This window comes from Gasterosteus aculeatus, chromosome 16, assembly GCF_964276395.1.
Source record: "Gasterosteus aculeatus chromosome 16, fGasAcu3.hap1.1, whole genome shotgun sequence".
Classification (NCBI taxonomy): domain Eukaryota; kingdom Metazoa; phylum Chordata; class Actinopteri; order Perciformes; family Gasterosteidae; genus Gasterosteus; species Gasterosteus aculeatus.
This window is the reverse complement of record NC_135704.1, coordinates 16,101,439-16,121,888: the sequence shown is the minus strand read 5'-3', so window position 1 is coordinate 16,121,888 and position 20,450 is coordinate 16,101,439. Positions and strand designations below refer to the sequence as shown.

At 39.0% G+C, this 20,450-nt stretch overlaps 4 protein-coding genes across 4 annotated transcripts; all 4 read left to right on the top strand.

Annotated features, from left to right (window-relative positions):
* The first annotated feature begins 3,635 nt into the window (after nt 1-3,635).
* LOC144388787 (olfactory receptor 11A1-like) lies at nt 3,636-4,544 on the top strand. The gene has a single exon (XM_078090630.1). The coding sequence runs from the start codon at nt 3,636-3,638 to the stop codon at nt 4,542-4,544; it is 909 nt and encodes a 302-aa protein (XP_077946756.1).
* A 3,120-nt stretch (nt 4,545-7,664) lies between these two features.
* Nucleotides 7,665-8,582, top strand: LOC120834383 (olfactory receptor 11A1-like). The gene has a single exon (XM_040202343.2). It carries the CDS (start codon nt 7,665-7,667, stop codon nt 8,580-8,582), a length of 918 nt encoding a protein of 305 aa, XP_040058277.1.
* A 2,058-nt stretch (nt 8,583-10,640) lies between these two features.
* Nucleotides 10,641-11,585, top strand: LOC144382985 (olfactory receptor 10J5-like). Its single transcript, XM_078091423.1, has one exon. The coding sequence runs from the start codon at nt 10,641-10,643 to the stop codon at nt 11,583-11,585; it is 945 nt and encodes a 314-aa protein (XP_077947549.1).
* Nucleotides 11,586-18,307: 6,722 nt separating this feature from the next.
* Nucleotides 18,308-19,225, top strand: LOC144388785 (olfactory receptor 11A1-like). The gene has a single exon (XM_078090627.1). It carries the CDS (start codon nt 18,308-18,310, stop codon nt 19,223-19,225), a length of 918 nt encoding a protein of 305 aa, XP_077946753.1.
* The last annotated feature ends 1,225 nt before the right edge of the window (nt 19,226-20,450 follow it).

Sequence of the window (20,450 nt, the reverse complement as noted above, 5' to 3'; positions counted from 1 at the left end):
AGGACGTGCATAGGCACAGAAATATTTAGACTCCTACGCAGTTTTCCCTTAATAAATCACAATCACTTCTAAATGCAGCGCAGCTTTTGCGGCTTCATGTCACGCCCATAGTTGCCCATATATAGTCTGTGGAACGCCCACAAATGAATATTCATCGATTGCAAAATCATGGCTAACACTGAGAGGAAAACGAAGAAACGTAACTTCGAAGTCGAAATTATCATTGGCGAGGTGTAAAGGAGAAGTCTAATGCTTTTTGGAGGGCCCAGTATGGACATTACTAATGCCAAAAAGGCACTTGAGTGGCAAAATGTTGCAGAGGAACACTGCAGCCTCACAACCTCGTACCGTGGCCGGAATAAAGAAAAAATGGTCCGACATCAAAGTGGATGCAAAAAAAGCATTTAGCGCGCCATCGCCAAAGTCTGTCTGCCACGGGTGGGGGAGAGGGGACACCAGAGCTGTCCCTTCTTGATGAGAGACTGTCGGCAATGATTGGTGATCTGGGACTGGGTCTGGGCCAACACAGCCATCGGCGTCAGGGGGTCGAGGCACATTTGGAAGCTGTGCCACATTATGTAGCACAGCACATGCCAGCACGATTTTGCACACCTTTCAGGAGCAAACAATAGCCTCCCTCCAGTGCAGTCGAGGCAGCGCCATCTGCCCTTAAACAGGCCGATGGTGCGCCGCACTACAGCGCGAATCCTTCCATTTGCCACATCTTCTAAGAGCGCAAGATCAGCCATTTCGTGTCATTACGCATTGTGATGGCATAATGGCATTTTATTACCGTCCGTTTGATTGCATCTGACAAGCAACAGCTGTGTTTTGAGGATGAATTGCATAAGATGCCAATATTATTGCAGAACATATTTCACTTTTCTTTTTGAAAATGTGTTCATTTGTATTTGTTTGTTTTACGCTGCAGAGCCATCGGGTGTGCGTGTTATTTATGAGAGGCAGTATTGGCATTTCTTTTACAACAGTCTAGTTTTTTACACTTTCACACACGTTTGCGTGTTTCTTGCATTTGCCGACGGTTCTCATTTCACCCGTTTTTGTGCGTATGCATGGGTATGAGCTTGCGTGAAGGACCGCACATTTTTCCGTCAAGTTTGCTATTTATAAATACCAACTAGTGCGTAGAGAGCGGCGTACGCAACATTTATAAATAAGGCCCAAGGTCCATTGATCCACGAACAGGACGAAATCTGCATTGTTCCTCTTCTATCCCTGGTTCAATCGGCCAAACCCTCATTTCCAGCACCTTGGAGTAGACTTTACCAGGGAGGCTGAGTAGTGTGATAGCCCTGTAAATGGCACACACTCTCTGGTCGTCCTTTTTGAATAGAGATACCCCCACCACAGTTGGCAACTCCTTAGGCACTGTGCCAAACTTCTACGCAATGTTGAAGAGGTGTGTCATCCCAGAAAGCCCTCCAAAACCCATTGCCTCCTGTATTTCTGGACGGATCTCATTAATCCTTGGAGATTTGCCACTGAGGAGTTTTTTGACAACCAGTCTGTGACCAGGCAAATTGACGAGGATCTTTCCTCAGCCTACATCTCCGCCTCTACCAAAGAGGGCATAGAAGTTGGATGTAGGGGTTCCTCAAAGTGCTCCTTCCACCACCTAATAACCTCCTCAATTGCAGTCAACGGGGTTCCATCCTTACTGTACACTGCTTGGATAATTCCCTGTTTTCCCTCTCTTGAGGTGCCATTCGGAAGTCTTTCTCCATAGCTACCCCGAACTTCCTCCTTTGCCTCCTTCATGGCTAAAGTTGTCGTCCAGCCCGTCGGTACTCAGTCACCGCCTCCGGAGTCTAACCGGATATCAACACCTTTGTCACGGTTTGGGTTCACGTCTCCTTTTATTTTGTTGTTGTTTCATGCCTCTGGTGTCCCTGGGTTAACTTCACTTCCTGATGTGTCCTGTCATCCCCTTCAAGACATCTGTGCCCCTTGTGGCGTCATTGAATGTCAATCTCGAATGCAAGTCTCCAAGTTTTGAATGTCTTCATGTGCTGAATTTCGTTCCCACGTTCGTGGGTTCCTGGTCCCGGTCTGTGTCAGCATTTTTCCCATGTCTGCGCGCCCCCCCTCTGGCATTTTGGGATTTTGAATTTTGGATATATTAAGAGTTACCTTTTGTTTTTCAAAACTCTGCTTCCTGACACACCACCCTGGCTGTTGTGACATCCTTTTTCAGTTGGATGGCTTCCCTGACCACCAGTGTCCACCCTGGTATTCTAGGGCAGGGGTTCTTAACCTTTTCGACCTTGAGGCCCAATTTTTATAGTACAAAGTGGCCCGGGGCCCATTAAATATTAACACTGTATAGGTTTAATTGACTTCACTCTCGGTTTGATTTGTATTCAATAATAAACCAAATCCACTTATTGTTTAACAAGCAAAAAAAATTGTCAAATAAAATGACATGATAAAATGGGATCATCACAAAGACTTTTATTAAACGTTTACATAAACCTGCACACATACATCAAGACACCGAACAGGCTGATAATTCATGGACCAAATCAAGCTGTGATAAGAAAAAATTTCAAGGATCAATTCAGGCTTTTTAATCATAATAAAAAAAAGACCAATAGTAGGATTTTTACTTTAAATTAATAAAAAATAAATTATATATATATAAATAAATCATGAAATCAATAAAAAGGGGGTGATAAAATAAATGCATTCAAATAATATAAATCTATAAATATAAATAAACTGTAAATGAAATTAAAGTGCAAAACTTTGTCTTCTGGGTGGGGGTATCGGCAGGACGTTCGTCTTCATTTTTTCTTTTTAAAAACGTATCCATTTTTGCTGCGAAGTAGACAGTCTTCTTCTCTGTGTATTGGCGCTTTTTAAACAACCGAGTGATGCATTACCGCCACCACATGGTCGAAAGCTGCACGCAGTCCCGCGGCCCTTGCGGCCCACAGGTGCAAAACTGAAAGTTTTTTGCGGCCCTCTAGGGGGCGCTGGTGGCCCAAGTTTGGGCCGCGGCCCTATGGTTAAGAATCACTGTTCTAGGGTCACCGTCCCTTAATGCACCTAAGACTTTCAGGCCACAACATTCTGAAGCTTCACCAAAGGTTTTTTTAGTTTGGTCCACAGAACAATCTGCTTCAATGCCCCCGAACCGCAAAAGAATCTTGTGATTAGAGGCTTCTTTAATTTGGCATAGAAAACTTGTATGACTTCAGCCCTCTAGAATCAAGTTGTTTACAGAGTTCATCCTTTGGAGAGTTCAATAAGATCCATGGAGGATGAAGTAGTCTGATAAAAAACCTCCCACCGACTCTCACAGATCTCTTTCCAGTCTGTGTGTTTGCTGGATCACACCAGAGCATATCAAGGTCAGGTACTGAAGACTGAGAGACAATCTAGTGCTGTTTATGTCCGATTATTATTATTTGTTATCATCTCACTGCATACTAACCTATACTAACCCATAGCCTTATTCTACTAACCCATTGCATTAGCATTTCATTTTACTTTATTTTATTACTTGTGCACTGTTGTCTGTCTACTGTCGCGCACTAACCGCCAAGACAAATTCCTTGTATGTTTAGCATATTTTGGCAAATAAATGTTTCCTGATTCCTGATACATTATCAATGGATTATAGATTAAATGTGACTTATATAGCTTTTGGTGGGCATGTGGAAGTGCACAAATATAGATATCTTTATTTTGTGATCATGTTTACGGTGTATATTTTAATAATCAGCAGTAATCTCACTATTGTGTGCATCATAATGATTCACAAAAACCTGCATGAGCCAATGTACATTTTCATTGCGGCTTTGTTAATCAACTCTGTTTTTTTCAGCACTGCTATCTACCCAAAGCTTTTGGTTGACTTCTTATCAGAAAAACAGATCATATCTTATCCAGCATGTCTCTTTCAGTGGTTTTCATATTATTGGTTAGTTGTTTCAGATTTCTTTCTATTGTCCATCATGGCCTATGACAGATATGTGTCTATATGTAACCCTCTGCAATATACAACCATCATGCAGAAACACACTGTTACCATTTTTCTTATTTTCGCTTGGATTCTGCCTGCTGGTTTCTTTTTAGTAGTATTATTACTAAGTGCTAAAAAAGAAATTTGTAAATATCATTTGAAAGGAATACTTTGCAACAGCACAGTTCTAACACTTCACTGTGTGAGATCAACAATACTGAATGTATATGGCTTGTTTCTTTTTGTTTTTTTTGTAATTCTCCCTGTGCTCTTCATACTCTTCACATACAGCAGGATACTTGTAGTATCGTATCGATGTAGAGGAGTCAGGAGAAGAGCTGCACAGACCTGTTTACCTCATCTGCTGGTTCTAATCAACTTTTCCTGTTTCACTACATATGATGTACTTCTTTCTCGACTGGAACTTAATTCTTCAAAAATTGTAAGTCTAATAATGGCTTTACAAGTTGTAATATATCACCCTCTTTTTAATCCAATCATTTATGGACTAAAAATGAGGAGAATTTATGATCACCTAAAGAAACTGTTCTGCTGAACGGTGTTGTGTCTTCAGCTGTTAAGTTGAACTGTGTAAGCATCCATTTCTCACTTTGGTCACGTCATAACCAGTAAGTAACATCATAGTCTTTAAGTATATTGTGATATAGTGTGATCTCAGACCTAGCCAATTTACTGAAAAAGATATAGATGAGAGAAATAAAAGTATCCAAATATAGTAAGTGGTGTAGTGAGTTGTGATCAGACAGAGGTTGTTATATGAGGGAAGAGGCCGGGGGGTTGTGATGAAATGAACCCTGCCCTGTGCACCTTTTTTGTGTGTATTTGAATAAACTTATTATTTCCCAGAAAAAACTCCCCTGTGTGCTGCTGTGGTCCACTTGGTTACCTCACAGTAACACTGGATGAAAAATGATGTTTTGCCTATGCAAACCGCCAGGCCATCTTGATTTTTCAAGAGTTCAGTTATTTCATGTTGAAAGATTTCTGGGCCCGATTCTGAGAATCCTCTCAGAGAGCTCCTAACTTAACCTAAAAATTCCTTGCCAGGAGTTTTAGCTTAGAAGTGATTCCAGAACATTTTCAGTGAACTCTGAGCAAGGAATGGATGGAAAATCCTATCTTAGTGAGGAGGTGTGGTTGACCACGTTGCTAGATATGAGTCATCATTTCAAAAGCCGTGATTGGTTGATCCTACAAGTTTGATGAAAATGAACTTTTGGTGATAATGAGCAAAGGATGTACCCTCAAATCAATAAACATAATTATACACTCTAATCTTATGCAGACTGTAATTGTAAATAATATTTCACATTCAAGAAAATATCTGGAAAATGAATAGTAAGCTGTAGGGTTTATAGCATAACATTAGAATCTAAAATATGTGAAAAGTTAAGCTCATTACACCCTGTTCAAATAATGATTTGTGTCTTATTTGCTCATATTGATATCCTAGCTGGCATATTTTGTACTTTCACTCCCATATTGACCCCATTGAAAAAAAGATGGCCTATCTCAAGGGGCTGTCCTTAATGAAGTAGAAATTGCAACGTTACAACTCAGTGTGGTCTTAACGAGGGTAACGCGGCTCAGCTTTTATCAATGTCTGTGATTGCTGGCTGGTCTATTTATGAAGGCTTATTAACAAATATCCTAGAAACACAGAAAATGGAGAAAAAAGGAATCGCAAGCCGAACTGGACTGAGGAGCAAGGTTTGTTGCTGGCCCAGTTGGTGAACGAACATAAAGGTATGTTACGAGGAAAATTTGGCCCAACTGTCACCAGCCAAGCCTGGTGCGGACAGGCGACGATTGTGAGAAAAGGTGGTATGTGCTGCAGTCCAAGGCAAAAGATGAGATTGCAGCTCACAAGCGGGAATCCTCACTCACAGGTGAGCAAAATACTATAGCCTACCACATAATCTGGCAACTTTCTTCTCCGGTGTAATAGCGTTGTGGCGTCGAGTTGGTGAAGTAATTGCATCTCTAAGGAGATCCACCACAAACATGATTCCTGCACGATCCAATCTGTAGCGTCTCAATAATTCCCTGTCATCCAGTGTTTGCAGGACATCTCTCCTGCCTCCTCTGTTGGCCATTTTGTGCAGCTGCTTAGGGGAACTCCTAAGCCACTATAAGTCCTCTTCCCTGCTCTTAGCAGATCTCGCCTTAGGAGCCCTTTTAAGCACAAGGAATCTTGAGGAATAGCTTTTATATTAATTTGGATTTTCGTGTCACTTTTAGGGGAAATTCTAAGAAAACGTCATGACTCTGAGAATTTTCTTAGAATTTGGCCGCTAGGAGCCACTTTTTGCACAAAAATTCTTTAGGGATACGGGCCCTGGTGTCTTGAAAAAATGCCTTCCAAAGGGGGTTATAAAGTAGTGAGTTTATCACTCTCTGTCTAGTGGTATCTGCCAAAAACCACTTGCTGCGTCCAAAAGGGAAAATAATTTACCGCCTGAGTTTAGGTAGGATGTCATCTATCGTAGGAAGAATAAACTTCTCCCTCTTATCCATGATTCAGGCAAACTGCGCTTTTGGTGTAAAGATGGAAGTTTAGGCCTTTAAAATGTTTGTTCCCACGCTTGGTGTCCCCAGAGAGCATGATGAGTTGATTCTAGGGACAAATGTCATAAAACACATCCTACATCTATCTAAGCTACTACCTATTTGAAGACAATGTCCCACCGCCACCAAAACAAAGATCCAAACACCGAAGATTTCTTATCTATGCTTTCAGGTCTAAGCCGTAGGAAAGGTGGAGATGTTCCTGACAAGGTTGGCACAGTCAGATGCAACTCAGCAACCTGACTCGAGCTGGGCCGCGAATATCTAATGTAAATTGCACGAGAACACTGCTATTGATATGAAATTTTGCAAGAAACAACATCCAAAAAACAGCAAAAGGCCAAACATGACCGAAACATAGTCTCAAATTAGCCCATTTTAAATTTGTGCATTTTAACATTGGGGTCTATGGGGATCGACTCGCTAGTGAAGAAACATTTACTTATTTATTTTTTTCTATTTGTAAAACCACCAATTAAGGCTATTTCTAAACGTAAAACATGGCTCAATTGTATAGTTAATATAAGAGATTAATATAGTAAATATATTTATTTTACCATGTCTATCATTTCATAAATCTGTGGTCATTGTTGTCTTTTCACCTCAACTGTTTGCTCGTCAATGACTGTAAAATTAAGCTTGATAAAGGGAGCTCACACAGATCGATGTCGACTGAGGCTGTGTAAATCAAGGACCTCCTAACTGTTCTTATTGGAACAGTTAGGAACCCCAAAGATTTTTTTTAGCATCCATGGCAGCACTTTCCAGTTCAACTAAACACACACAACTTGAATCTTATGATTAGATGTTTCTTTACTTGGTTATAGAAAACATCTATGACTTCAGGCCTCCAGAATCAAGTTGTTTACAGAGTTCATCCTTTGGAGAGTTCAATGAGATCCATGGAGGATGAAGTAGTCTGATAAAAAACCTCCCACCGAATCTCACAGATCACTTTCCAGTCCGTGTGTTCTCCGGTTTACACCAGAGCATATCAAGGTCAGGTACTGAAGACTGAGAGAGACAATCTAGTGCTGTTTATGTCCTGTTAATAATATTTGTTATCATCGCACTGCATAAATTATCAATGGATAATAGATTAAATGTGACTTATATAACGTTTGGTGGGCATGTGGAAGTGCAAAAATATGGATGTCTTTATTTTGTGATCATGTTTACGGTGTTTATTTTAGTGATGAGCAGTAATGCCACTATTGTTTGCATCATAATTATTAAAAAAAACCTGCATGAGCCAATGTACATTTTCATTGCAGCTCTATTAATCAACTCTGTTCTTTTCAGCACTGTTATCTACCCAAAGCTTTTGATTGACTTTTTATCAGATGAACAGATCATATCTTATCCAGCATGTCTCTTCCAGTGGTTTTCATATTACTGGTTAGGAGGTTCAGATTTCTTTCTCTTGTCTGTTATGGCCTATGACAGATATGTGTCTATATGTAACCCTCTGAAATATACAACCATCATGCAAAAAATAACTGTTAATATTTTCCTGTTTTCTGCTTGGATTCTGCCTGCTTGTTTAATGTCAGTAGCATTATTACTAAATGCTAGAGAACAAATCTGTACATTTCATTTGAAGGGAATACTTTGCAACAGCACAGTTCTAACACTTCAGTGTGTTAGTTCAAGAACACTGAATATATATGGCTTGGTTGTTTTTGTTACTGTTTTACTTCTCCCTTTTCTCTTCATACTTTTCACATACAGCAGGATACTTGTAGTATCGTATCGATGTAGAGGAGTCAGGAGAAGAGCTGCACAGACCTGTTTTCCCCATCTGCTGGTTCTAATCAACTTTTCCTGTTTAACTTCATGTGATGTGCTAATTCCTCGACTAGAACTTGAATCTCCAAAAATTGTACGTTTGATTATGACCTTACAATTTGTGATTTACCATCCTCTTTTTAATCCAATCATTTATGGACTAAAAATGAGGAGAATTTATGATCACCTTAAGAAGCTCCTCTGCAGAATGGTGTAGTGTCTTCAGCTGCTAAGTTGAACAGATAACCACAGTGTAAGCGTCACCTTTTCAGTTTTATTTTAGTTACAAAACCATTGTCCTCAAGTGTATGGCAGAAATTTATAGTAACCCTAAATTAAGCACAAGATCCAATGATATAAGTGTTTAGCAATCCTTGCAGGGCAACCCAGCACAATACAAATGAGAGATAAAAATACATTTTAAAACAGAAAAAAATCTGCAGTGAGTAGTGATAGCGGTGGTTATATTATGGAAGAGAGTTAGCGGTTGTGATGAAAGTAATACATTTCAATAATTGCAACGATATTGTTTTCTCTTCATTACTTCATCTGGAGTAATACGCTGTCTATTAGTGCATTTCAGGGTTCGTTATCTATGAAGGAATAAGGAAGTCCAGTAGAGGCTGAACGTTATTATTATTTGCTAGTTACCTGATCTAACTGTACTATTTCGGAACATTTTATTTTTGAAAAACATTAAAGGATGATTAACATAATATAACATGAATGATTATTGATGGACTCTTGTTAGTGCAAAAATAGAAATAATAAATTATTAAAATGTCAGTCGACATCTTCTGCATGACTTCATAAAACTTTGTAAAAAGAACAAATGTTCTATTAAGTAACAGTTTCATGACAACATACGTTAACTTTCAAAATCTCTTCACAATTTAAACCTGTTGTGGCACTTACACTGGCACTTAACAGTTGTATTTATATTAATGATACAATAATTTACCTATTCTGCCACTTGATGCAGGCCACGTCCCAACTACTGAACTCATACTCTCCGTATCCGTCTGGTAGTTTTACATTTCTGCCAGTGGAGGTTGTGCGTGTTGCCGTCTGTGTCATCTTCTAATTTTTGCATTAGAAGTAGGTCAGCTCAATTCTAGCAGAGAGAGGCCTCAAGTAGTTTTTATTATGGGTATTAGGTAGGGATTTTCAGAAAAGGGCCCCTCAATAAATTAAAATGAGGGCCGTAACAGGTTCCAAGTTGTACAAAACCTGTAGCGTGTATCCCGTAGATACACGGTCTACAACATCAGGAGAATACATCCCCTTCTCACTCAAAAGCCAGCGCAGGTACTGATTCAGGCTCTTGTCATCTCCCGCCTGGAGTACTGTAACTCCCTCCTGGCAGGTCTCCCTGCTACCGCCATTGGATCTCTGCAGCTCATCCAGAATGCAGCAGCTCGACTGGTCTTTCACCTTCCGAAATTCTCCCACACTACCACCGCTCTCTTCACTGGCTACTGGTGGCTGCCCGCATCCAGTTCAAAACATTGGTGCTCACCGCTTTCGTGTGTTGCAGCGGCACGTTCATGTATCATCAAACTCAGTCGTGGAAGTCGGCAGTCACAAGACCGAGTGCCTCGTATACAATTAACTGCACAGCTGCCGTTTCTTTATATGAAATTTTGCAACATCCTCCAAAAAAAGCAAAAGTGCAAACATGACTGAGATAGGGACTCAAATTTTTTCCATTTGTAAAACCGCCAATTAAGGCTACTTCTAAACGTAAAACATCAAGTGTATACAGTTAATATGATGAGATTAATATAGTAAATATATTGATTTGACCATTTTCTACCATTTCTTCCATCTGTGTCTTTTTATCTCAACTGTTGGCTCGTCAATGACTGTAAAATGAAGCATGATTAAGGGAGCTCACACAGGTCGATGTCGACTAAGGCTGTGTCAATCAAACATCCTAACTGGTTCCCAAAGTTTTTTTTTAGAATCCTTGGCACCACTTTCCAGTTCAACCAAACATTAAACACGCACACACAACTTGAATCTTGTTGTGATTAGATGTTTCTTTACTTGGTTGTAGAAAACATCCTTTGGAGAGTTCATTGAGATCCATGGAGGATGAAGTAGTCTGATAAAAAACCTCCCACCGACTCTCACAGATCACTTTCCAGTCCGTGTGTTTGCTGGATCACACCGGAGCATATCAAGGTCAGGTACTGAAGACTGAGAGAGACAATCTAGTGCTGTTTGTGTCAGATTAATATTATTTGTTATCATCTCACTGAATACATTATCAATGGATAATAGATCAAATATGACTTTTATAACTTTTGGTGGGCATGTGGAAGTGCACAAGCATAGATATGTGTATTTTGTGGTCATGTTTACTGTTTATATTTTAATAATTAGCAGTAATTTCATTATTGTGTGCATCATAATGATTCACAAAAACTTGCATGAGCCAATGTACATTTTCATTGCAGCTTTGTTAATCAACTCTGTTCTTTTCAGCACTGTTATCTACCCAAAGCTTTTGATTGACTTCTTATCAGAAAAACAGATCATATCTTATCCAGCTTGTCTCAGCCAGTGGTTTTTATGTTACTGGTTAACCGCTTCAGACATCTTTCTGTTGTCGTTCATGGCCTATGACAGATATGTGTCTATATGTAACCCTCTGAAATATACAACCATCATGCAAAAAACAACTGTTAATATTTTCCTGTTTTCAGCTTGGCTTTTTCCTGCTGGTTTGTTTTTAGTAACAATAATACTAAGTGCTATGACAGAAATCTGTAAATTTAATTTGAAAGGAATACTTTGCAACAGCACAATTCTAACACTTCACTGTGTCAGATCAAGAATACTGAATATGTATGGCTTGTTTGTTTTAGTTATTTTTTTATTCATCCCTTTGCTCTTTATACTTTTCACATACGCCAGGATACTTGTAGTATCGTATCGATGTAGAGGAGTCAGGAGAAGAGCTGCACAGACCTGTTTACCCCATCTGCTGGTTCTTATCAACTTTTCCTTTTCAACTGCATATGATGTACTTCTTCCTCGACTGGAACTTGATTCTCCAAAAATTGTACGTTTTATTATGACTGTACAATTTGTAATATATAGCCCTCTTTTTAATCCAATCATTTATGGACTAAAAATGAGGAGAATTAATGATCACCTTAAGAATTTCTTCTGTACAATGTTCAATGTTTCAGCTGTTAAATTGAACAGGTAACCACAGTATAAACATTCCTTTTTCAGTTTGATTTTACTTACAAGGTCAAACTGACCTACACTTGTAGATATGACCTTTTTCTACAAGTCTACTGCTCAAAACTGTGATGACCCTGACATAAGCATAAAATAGCAGAAGATGAGATAATCCGTTAATAATCCTTAGAGGGCCACCCAGCACAATACAGATAAACACAACACAACATAAGAGAAATACAAATAAGTAAGTGGTGCAGTTAAATGTGACCGGGCAGAGGTTATTACAACAGGGAGGAGTGTGGGGGGTTGTGATGTAATGTCAATATTTTAAACAAAAAACGAATAAAGCAAGGGCATGAGCATTTTTCTGATTCAAGTCAAATTATTGTTTCCTCTTCATTGCTTCATCTGGAGTAACAAGCTGGTAACTGTGAGTGAATATGACGGTGAATGTTAGTGTTATTTGCTATTTACTTGATCCACATGTCATATTTCTGCACAATTTATTTTTGACAACATGAATGGAGGATGAACATAATGTAACATACATCATTTTGATGGGCTTCTGGAAGTGCACAAATACAGATATCTATCATTTTCTGATAATGTTTACAGCACATATTTTAATCTTTTATTTCACCATTGTGTACCTTATCTGGATACACAAAAACATAAACCTATCTACATTTTAATTGCGGGCTTGCCACTGAACTCTGTTGTTTTTTCAGCAGTGTTATTTTTATTCTATATGTTTTTATTTTATTTCTATATGTACACATCTGAAATACACATCATTTTATATTCAGTTTGTCTCCTTCAATTCTTCCTGCGCTACACCTTAAGTGGTACAAAATTATATTGGTTGCTAGCCATGTCTTATGAATGGTATGTTTCTGTATTTAAACTTCTGCAATACACAGCTAAAATGACAAAAAAAAAACTCAGTGTTGTAGTGTTTTTAGCTGGGTTTACACCTGCTTCTCAGACTGCAGTCCAAATATTTGCTGATGAGTGCTGATAAGGAACTCTAATTTTACCTCAAAAGGATTTCTTTGTAAAAATAAACTTTACAGTCTCCACTGTGTGAGTTCAAAATTATAAACTTTATACAGCTCTGTTGCACTAATAGAACTATGCGCTCATTCCTGTGTTCTTCATACTTTTACATACTCCAAGATGCTTATGATATGATATAAAGGTTTTAGAGAAGTAAAGGCTGTACGGACCTGTTTACTTCACCTGTTTTAATCAGCTTTCCTTTTTTTGTCATCATGATATAATTATAGTTTGACTGGGATCTGATTTTCCGAAAATGATAAATTCCACAATTACTTTACATACAATTTGTTATCAACCTCTTTTTAATCTGATACATGGACTTAAAATTAAAAAAAAATTCTAAAACCCCTGAAGAATTTGTTCTTTTAGGTAAAACTAACGAAATGTATTAAAAGTGATTTGACATCACTGATGTAATACTGACGTTACATTAATTATTCAGAAGTGAGAACATTTTGACCTTTGGGTAGTGATTTTGTCCACGTCATTAATGTCGTCACTCTTTGAAGTTGACGTTCCATTTTAACTTTGGTAGCGACACATATTGAGGGAGCAGTCTGTGGAGCCCTCACCTTTTCAAGTTGATAGTGGACAACAGGAGAGGCAACAGAGCTGGACCGGACCAACACTTCAGGCAACAGGTATACGTTTTCTACACACCTACTTATGAGAAGAAGCTTTTGTACAGCTGCTCCCACCACTCCCAACTAAACTATCCAGAAAGCTACTTCCTGTCTGTTACGACTCGGCAGATTATATCACCAACTCTGTGGAAAATGTTCCTGCGTCAGAAACAACAAGCAACAAATATCCCCTCTAATCCAACTCGTTGTCCCTCACAACTTGTCAAGACCAATGGTTGGTCAGTGTCCCTTGGAGCGCACTTGGCTTTCAAATGACCTCCATTGCAAACCCTCCAAAAATACTCCTGGACAGTAGGAGAGAGTCATGTCGTGAGGAGCTTTTGAGTCTGCTGGGGCCGTGTGGGTCAAACCAACACAGGACTTGTTGCAAGGAAACCAACGTTTGTGTGTCCGTTGATGTATTGTCATCCTGCAAGGAACATTCTCCAACGCAACAACAGAGCAAACACGACCGAGAAGGTGTTAACAGGTGTACTGGATGGTACCGGCCCCATAAGCTGTTGACACATGTAAGCTGTTCAGCATTTCTAGCGCGATTACCCAGTCCTAGCCATGATATTTTCGTAGGGAAATAAAACATCAGTTCTGCTTAGTGGAACTCAATCATCAAAAAGGTAAAACTTTATTGAAACAAAACATAATTGACATGTTCAATGATGTGAATAGTTGTGTGTTTCTGTGTTAGCCCTGCGATTGGCTGGCGACCACTCCAGGGTGTACCCTGTCTATCGCCCAAGGTGGGTGGGATGGACGCCAGCCCCGGCGCGACCCTGTGTGCAGGATAAGCGGTTTGACAATGGATGGGTGGGTGGATGGATTATTAGTTCAAACAACCATGATTGTTTTTTTAGACAAAATCTCAGACATTTAAACATTTTTAATTTGGGGGGTTAACATTGGGGTCTTTAATTTGGCATAGCAAACATCTACGACCTCAGGCCTCTAGAATCAAGCGTACTTCTTCCTCGACTGGAACTCGATTCTCCAAAAGTTGTACGTTTAATAATGGCTTTACAAGTTGTAGTATATCAGCTTCTTTTTAATCCAATCATTTATGGACTAAAAATGAGGAGAATTTATGATCACCTAAAGAGGCTCCTCTGCAAAATGGTGTCTTCAGACTGATGACTGTCATAGCCTTTTTTCATAATACAGATATGTGAGTACTTTGAACTTTTAAAGACTTGTTTATGAAACTATAATGCACAACTATAATGCACGGAGAATCTAACACATACAACATGTAAGGATGTTAACTAATTAATTACTGCCGTTTTTCAAAGACCGACATGCAATGGTTAAGTTGAATAGATAACCAAAGTGTAAGCATCCTTTTTTTCAGTTTGATTTCACTTACGGGTTATACAAATGACCGTTGTCTTCAAGCGTATTGCTCAAGTTCATAGTAGCCCTAATAATCCTTTATCAATCTTTGTGGGGCAACCCAGCACAGTACATGAAAACATTCACTCATGAGAAATAAAAGGAATGTATCTGGTGGTATCTGGTGCAGTTGTGATCAGACAGAGGCTTACATATTATGGATAAGGCTGGGGCATTAAAATGAATGCATGTCAATATTTAATAATATATATATATGAAAGCCAAAGCATGAGCATATTTCTGATTTGGCAGTTTGTTTTATTCAAATTGTAGTAGACAAATTTTGCAGTAGACAAAGTGTTATTAATTACAAAGAGTGTTAATTTTTGTAAAAAGGAAAAATAAACGTTATTTTCCCGTCAACTATAACACAGATCAGATCATATGGAGCCTGTCTCTTTCATTTCTTTCTCTGCTACACCTTAAGTGGTACATAATTCTATCTCTTGTTCGCCATGTCTTATGACAGGTATATTTATATATGTAAACACCTGCAATATCCAGCTATAATGACAAAAAAAAGGAAAAAGGAAAGTTATGTATCTACAGTTATATCAATGGGTGACCGCCAGAGTCACATGGCAGTGTTTCACACCGGATATTGTCAGGATCTCCGATCCCCCCGAGTTGGTTGATGAGAAGAATCGCAGCACGTTGATCAATTAAAGTCAAAAGGTTAACATTTATTTAGAAGAGAAAAAGATTACATGAGCAATTCTCCGCAGATATCTGGCTCTAACTATTGCTTGCAAGCGGGAGGTCCAACACACCAGCGCTTGGCGTAATGACGTCTCCGAGCAGTGAAAACGCTGAGTTTTTATACACATTTGAAGAACATTCTCCGTGCCAGTTACGAGAAGCTACAAAGCAGGTTGAGATAAGAACCCAGGTGAAGCTGAGGGTAGCACACACACACAAGATCCTCCTCAGTGGCCGGTGCAAATCATTATTAATTGACATAAAGTAAAAACGTGGATCCGGAACGAAAGCTCAGAATAAGATATGAACCAAGGCCATGAACAGGAGTCCTTTGTTTTGAAGCTTCTACGAGATCGAGTTAACTGCCCTCCCTTCTCAGTGCGCAGCTGCAAAGCAACATTTTGTACCATGCTGCTCCTTGCACTTCAGGGTCAAATACAGGACACTGGAGACACGGCCTTAGCACAAAACAATGTTATAATATATTTTACCAGTACATGTATCTGACAATATCTTCTGTCTCGCACAAGCGCAGGTTGCGTATTTCATATTATAATACTGGTAGATGAAATCCAGCGTTCTGATTCCTTTAGAGTGAGTCCCGAGGGGTACATTATTGGGCGATAATGTACAGTTGCTGTTGACATTGAACTGAGCGTTCAGTATCACTGCACACTCAAAGTAGCAGGTCAGCTTTTGCGCCACCGTTAGGTGACATTTTAGCTTTTAGCTCGGTGGCGATCGTAGAAAAACGGAAATCTCACAAATGATCGGTTTCCGGCAATACAAGCTTTTGCAACTACAATTTAAGGTGCACGTCATGAGCGATGTGAATGAATGAGATGGTGCGGGACCCAATGCTGTTTACATGCACGTACAGGGACTATATTTTACTAGTTTGGTGGCTAATACTTCTTTGTCCTGAAAGGAAGCTATTTACTTACTAATTATAATTATATTATAATTTCGCTGATAACCCTATTATAAAAGCAATAAGGTACAAGAGGCTGTACTTTATCGTCCAATAATGTAATAGTTCGGGGGCGTTGTTAGGTGCGACGCAGAGCGGAGGCAACCCATTAACAACAAAGCTAATTGTGACCTCTGACCTCCACAGTTTATAAATTCCAGTGTCGCACTGAGATTTGTCTTGCGGAATCTTCTTGAGAGTTCTAAGTGACCCAGAACTCTGGCGCGGACATTGAGCAGGCAGAGAAGACGAGGTGAAACACTACTATGACACTTTTAAGACACTCGTAAAACATCGGCATCTCTCTGTGACTTTCTGCTGCGGGTCTCCTGTTGCGCTCACTTCCACCCCTCATCACAGGCTCTCCCCCGACTGATTTATTGATTGACATAATATCTAGACAGCGGCATTTCTCAGCTTTCAGAATCCGATTGTGCAAAATAGTTAAGGCGTCACGGTAATTTGAATCCTCTGTCACTTTCTGTCGCCGGCGAAAGGCTTCGGATTAAGAGGGATAAAAGACAGACAGTCCGTGTGTCTAATCAGAAAGGTCCGTCCTCTGCTTCCTGCTATAAGGCCCTACCCTTTCCGTAAGAAGTTAATGTCGTTGTGCGTTCCTATTTGCCGTTGTGTTTTGCACTTCAGGGCCACCGTAGTGGTAGGAGCATCCATCGCTCATCGCAATGTTTGGAGTCAGAGCTCACAAGTGACTTTGTTGTTATAAAACACTCCACTTGTGCGAGACGGAGGATATCCAGTGTGAATCACTGCCTCTCAGGGTTAGTAAGGATGAAACAGAACAGTGAGTGTTTCCCTAGTTCAGGCTTCTGCTGCTTGTCATGTATGCTAACAAAAATATGTGCAAAGACAAAACTGTGCAGCTTTACTATTAAAACTACTAATCTTTATGTAATATATTGCTTGTATGTTTGTATCTATTTGTGTTAGATTATATTACATTACATTACATGTCATTTAGCGGACGCCTTTATCCAAAGCGACGTACAATAAGTGCATTCAACCATAGGGTACGAACTCAGAACAAGAAACAAGAAAGTGCAATTTCCTCAAATAAGCCAATTTACAGGTAATATATGTATTGTATTTTATTTTTGTCTCGTAAGACTGCTCCAATAACCAGAAAAGATTCCTGAATGTGTAACCTACGTGGCAATAAACGGCTTCTGATTCTGAAAAGGAGTATTTTGTAACTTGAAATTCACAAGTCAAAGAGTGATGAATATTATGTGTTAACATAACATAACAAAAACAAACCCGAGGGAAAATGAGGAACGTAGCAGCCAATAGTAAAGAATTTATTGTTCTTAAACATGGTGGCAGCCAAACCAGCCACATGCTTCTTTCCCTCTCCCGATCCCCCCTGGATGATGTGTTTTAAAGGGGCCGGCTCTGATGGTGCAGCTAATCAAGATAGACGCTCAATTAAGCCGTCTGCTGGGCTGCCAGCAGATGGCTTGCAAAACACGGAAATAACGGAAATAAAGATACAGGCGCCACAAACAATGGTCAAGGATGTAACATATGCATTGGGTTTTTTATCGGATCTGGTGATTGTGCCTATGCTCTGTTATGCATTTGAGATTTACCGCTTGATGAAAAAAGTTACTTTCACAACAGACAAGTGGAACAAAAAAACAGTAAAGGCACATGCGCAGGCAACTTGAATGTTGTTGTAATTAGATGTTTCTTTACCCTGTTACAGAAAACGTCGATGACTTCGATGACAGCCCTTTAGAATCAAGTTGGTCACAGAGTTCATCCTTTGGAGAGTTCAATGAGATCCATGGAGGATGGAGGAGTCTGATAAAAAACCTCCCACCGACTCTCACAGATCACTTTCCAGTCCATCTGTTTGCCGGATCACACCAGAGCATATCAAGGTCAGGTACTGAAGACTGAGAGAGACAACTTAGTGCTGTTTATATCAGATTAATATTATTTCTTATCACCTCACTATATACATTATCAATGGATTATAGATTAAATGTGACTTATATAACTTTTGGTGGGCATGTGGAAGTGCACAAATATAGATATCTTTATTTTGTGATCATGTTTACGGTGTATATTTTAATAATTAGCAGTAATTTCACTATTGTGTGTATCATAATGATTCACAAAAACCTGCATGAGCCAATGTACATTTTCATTGCAGCTTTGTTAATCAACTCTGTTCTTTTCAGCACTGCTATCTACCCAAAGCTTTTGATTGACTTTTTATCAGATGAACAGATCATATCTTATACAGGTTGTCTCTTCCAGTGGTTGTCATCCTACTGGTTAGCCGTTTCAGATTTCTTTCTCTTGTCCATCATGGCCTATGACAGATATGTGTCTATATGTAACCCTCTGAAATATACAACCATCATGCAAAAAACAACTGTTAACCTTTTCTTGTTTTCAGCTTGGATTCTGCCGGCTTGTTTGTTTTCAGTAGGATTTTTACTAACTGCTAAAAGAAAAATCTGTACGTTTCATATGAAGGGAATACTTTGCAATAGCACAGTTCAAGCACTTCACTGTGAGAGATCAAAAATACTGAATATATACGGCTTGTTTCTTTTCGTTACTGGTGCAATTCTCCCTTTGCTCTTCATACTCTTCACATATGCCAGGATACTTGTAGTATCGTATCGATGTAGAGGAGTCAGGAGAAGAGCTGCTCAGACCTGTTTACCCCATCTGCTGGTTCTAATCAACTTTTCCTGTTTAAGTGCATATGACGTACTTCTTCCTCGAGTTGAACTTGATTTTACAAAAATTGTACGTTTTATTATGAGTATACAGCTTGTAATATACCACCCTCTTTTTAATCCAATCATTTATGGACTAAAAATGAGGAGAATTTATGATCACCTTAAGAGGCTCTTCTGCAAAATGGTGTAGTGTCTTCAGCTGTCATTTTGAACATAAAACCACATTGTAAGAATCCCTCTTTCAGTTTGATTTTACTTCCATGACCATTGTCCTCAATTGTATTGCTCAAGTTCATAGTAGCCCGATGAGATAAGCGTTTATCAATCCTTAGAGGGCAACCCAGCACAATACAGATAAACACACAGATGATAGAAATAAAAAGTATGAAATTATAGTAAGTGGTGCAGTTTTGATTGGATAGAGGTTGTTATATTATGTAGGAGGGTGGGGGTTGGGATAAAATAAATGCATGTCAATATGTTCATTTAAACAACCATCAAAGCAAGAGCATGAGCATTTTTTGATTCAAGTAAGTTATTCTTTCCTATTCATCACTTCATCTTGAGTAATAGGCTGTCTCTCTATCAGTGCATTTTAGGGTGAGGTATCTGTGAATAAAAAAGGAATTCCAGTATACGCTGAATGTTAGTATTATTTGCTAGTTACTTGATTCACATGTTTCATTTCAATTCATTTCATTTTGTATCATCCAAAATTACAAATTTGCCTCGGAGGGCTGTTCTATTTATGAACATTTTATTTTCAACAACAATAATGGATGTTGAACATTATGTAACATTTATAATTCTTGATTGACCATTGGAAGTGCACAAATATAGATATCATCTTTTTTATCTTGTTTACAGCATATAGTTTAATAATCTTTAATTTCACCATTGTGTACCTTTTGGGATGCACAAAAACCTCCATGAGCCTATGTACATTTTAATTACGACCTTGCTACTGAACCCAAAGTAGTTTGGTAACTGTTTATCTGAAACACAGATGATATCATATTTAGCTTTTCTATTTCAATTCTTTCTGTGCTACACCTCATGTGTTGGTCATGTTTTATGACAGGTATATTTCTAAATGTAAATATCTGCAATACCCAGCTATAATGACAAAAAACACTGAGGTTTCTCCTGTTTTACCTTGGTTTCCCCCTGCTTGTCCGACTGCGATCCAAACTATTCTGATTGCTGATGAGAAAATCTGTAATTTTACCTTTAAAGGGTTTCTCTGAACAATGAACTTTAGTCTCCATTGTGTTTAAAATTACAAACTTTATACGGCTTTGTTGCCTGATAAACGTTGCTCTTATTCCTGTGCCCTTCATACTTTCTACATACTCTTGCATACTATATAAGAGAAGAAGTCCAAACAAAAGCTTCACAGACCTACTTACCTGACC

Excerpts from the sequence above, each read along its gene's own strand:
- LOC144388787 (XM_078090630.1), top strand. The coding sequence starts at position 3,636 with ATGGATTATAGATTAAATGTGACTTATATAGCTTTTGGTGGGCATGTG.
- LOC120834383 (XM_040202343.2), top strand. The coding sequence starts at position 7,665 with ATGGATAATAGATTAAATGTGACTTATATAACGTTTGGTGGGCATGTG.
- LOC144382985 (XM_078091423.1), top strand. The coding sequence starts at position 10,641 with ATGGATAATAGATCAAATATGACTTTTATAACTTTTGGTGGGCATGTG.
- LOC144388785 (XM_078090627.1), top strand. The coding sequence starts at position 18,308 with ATGGATTATAGATTAAATGTGACTTATATAACTTTTGGTGGGCATGTG.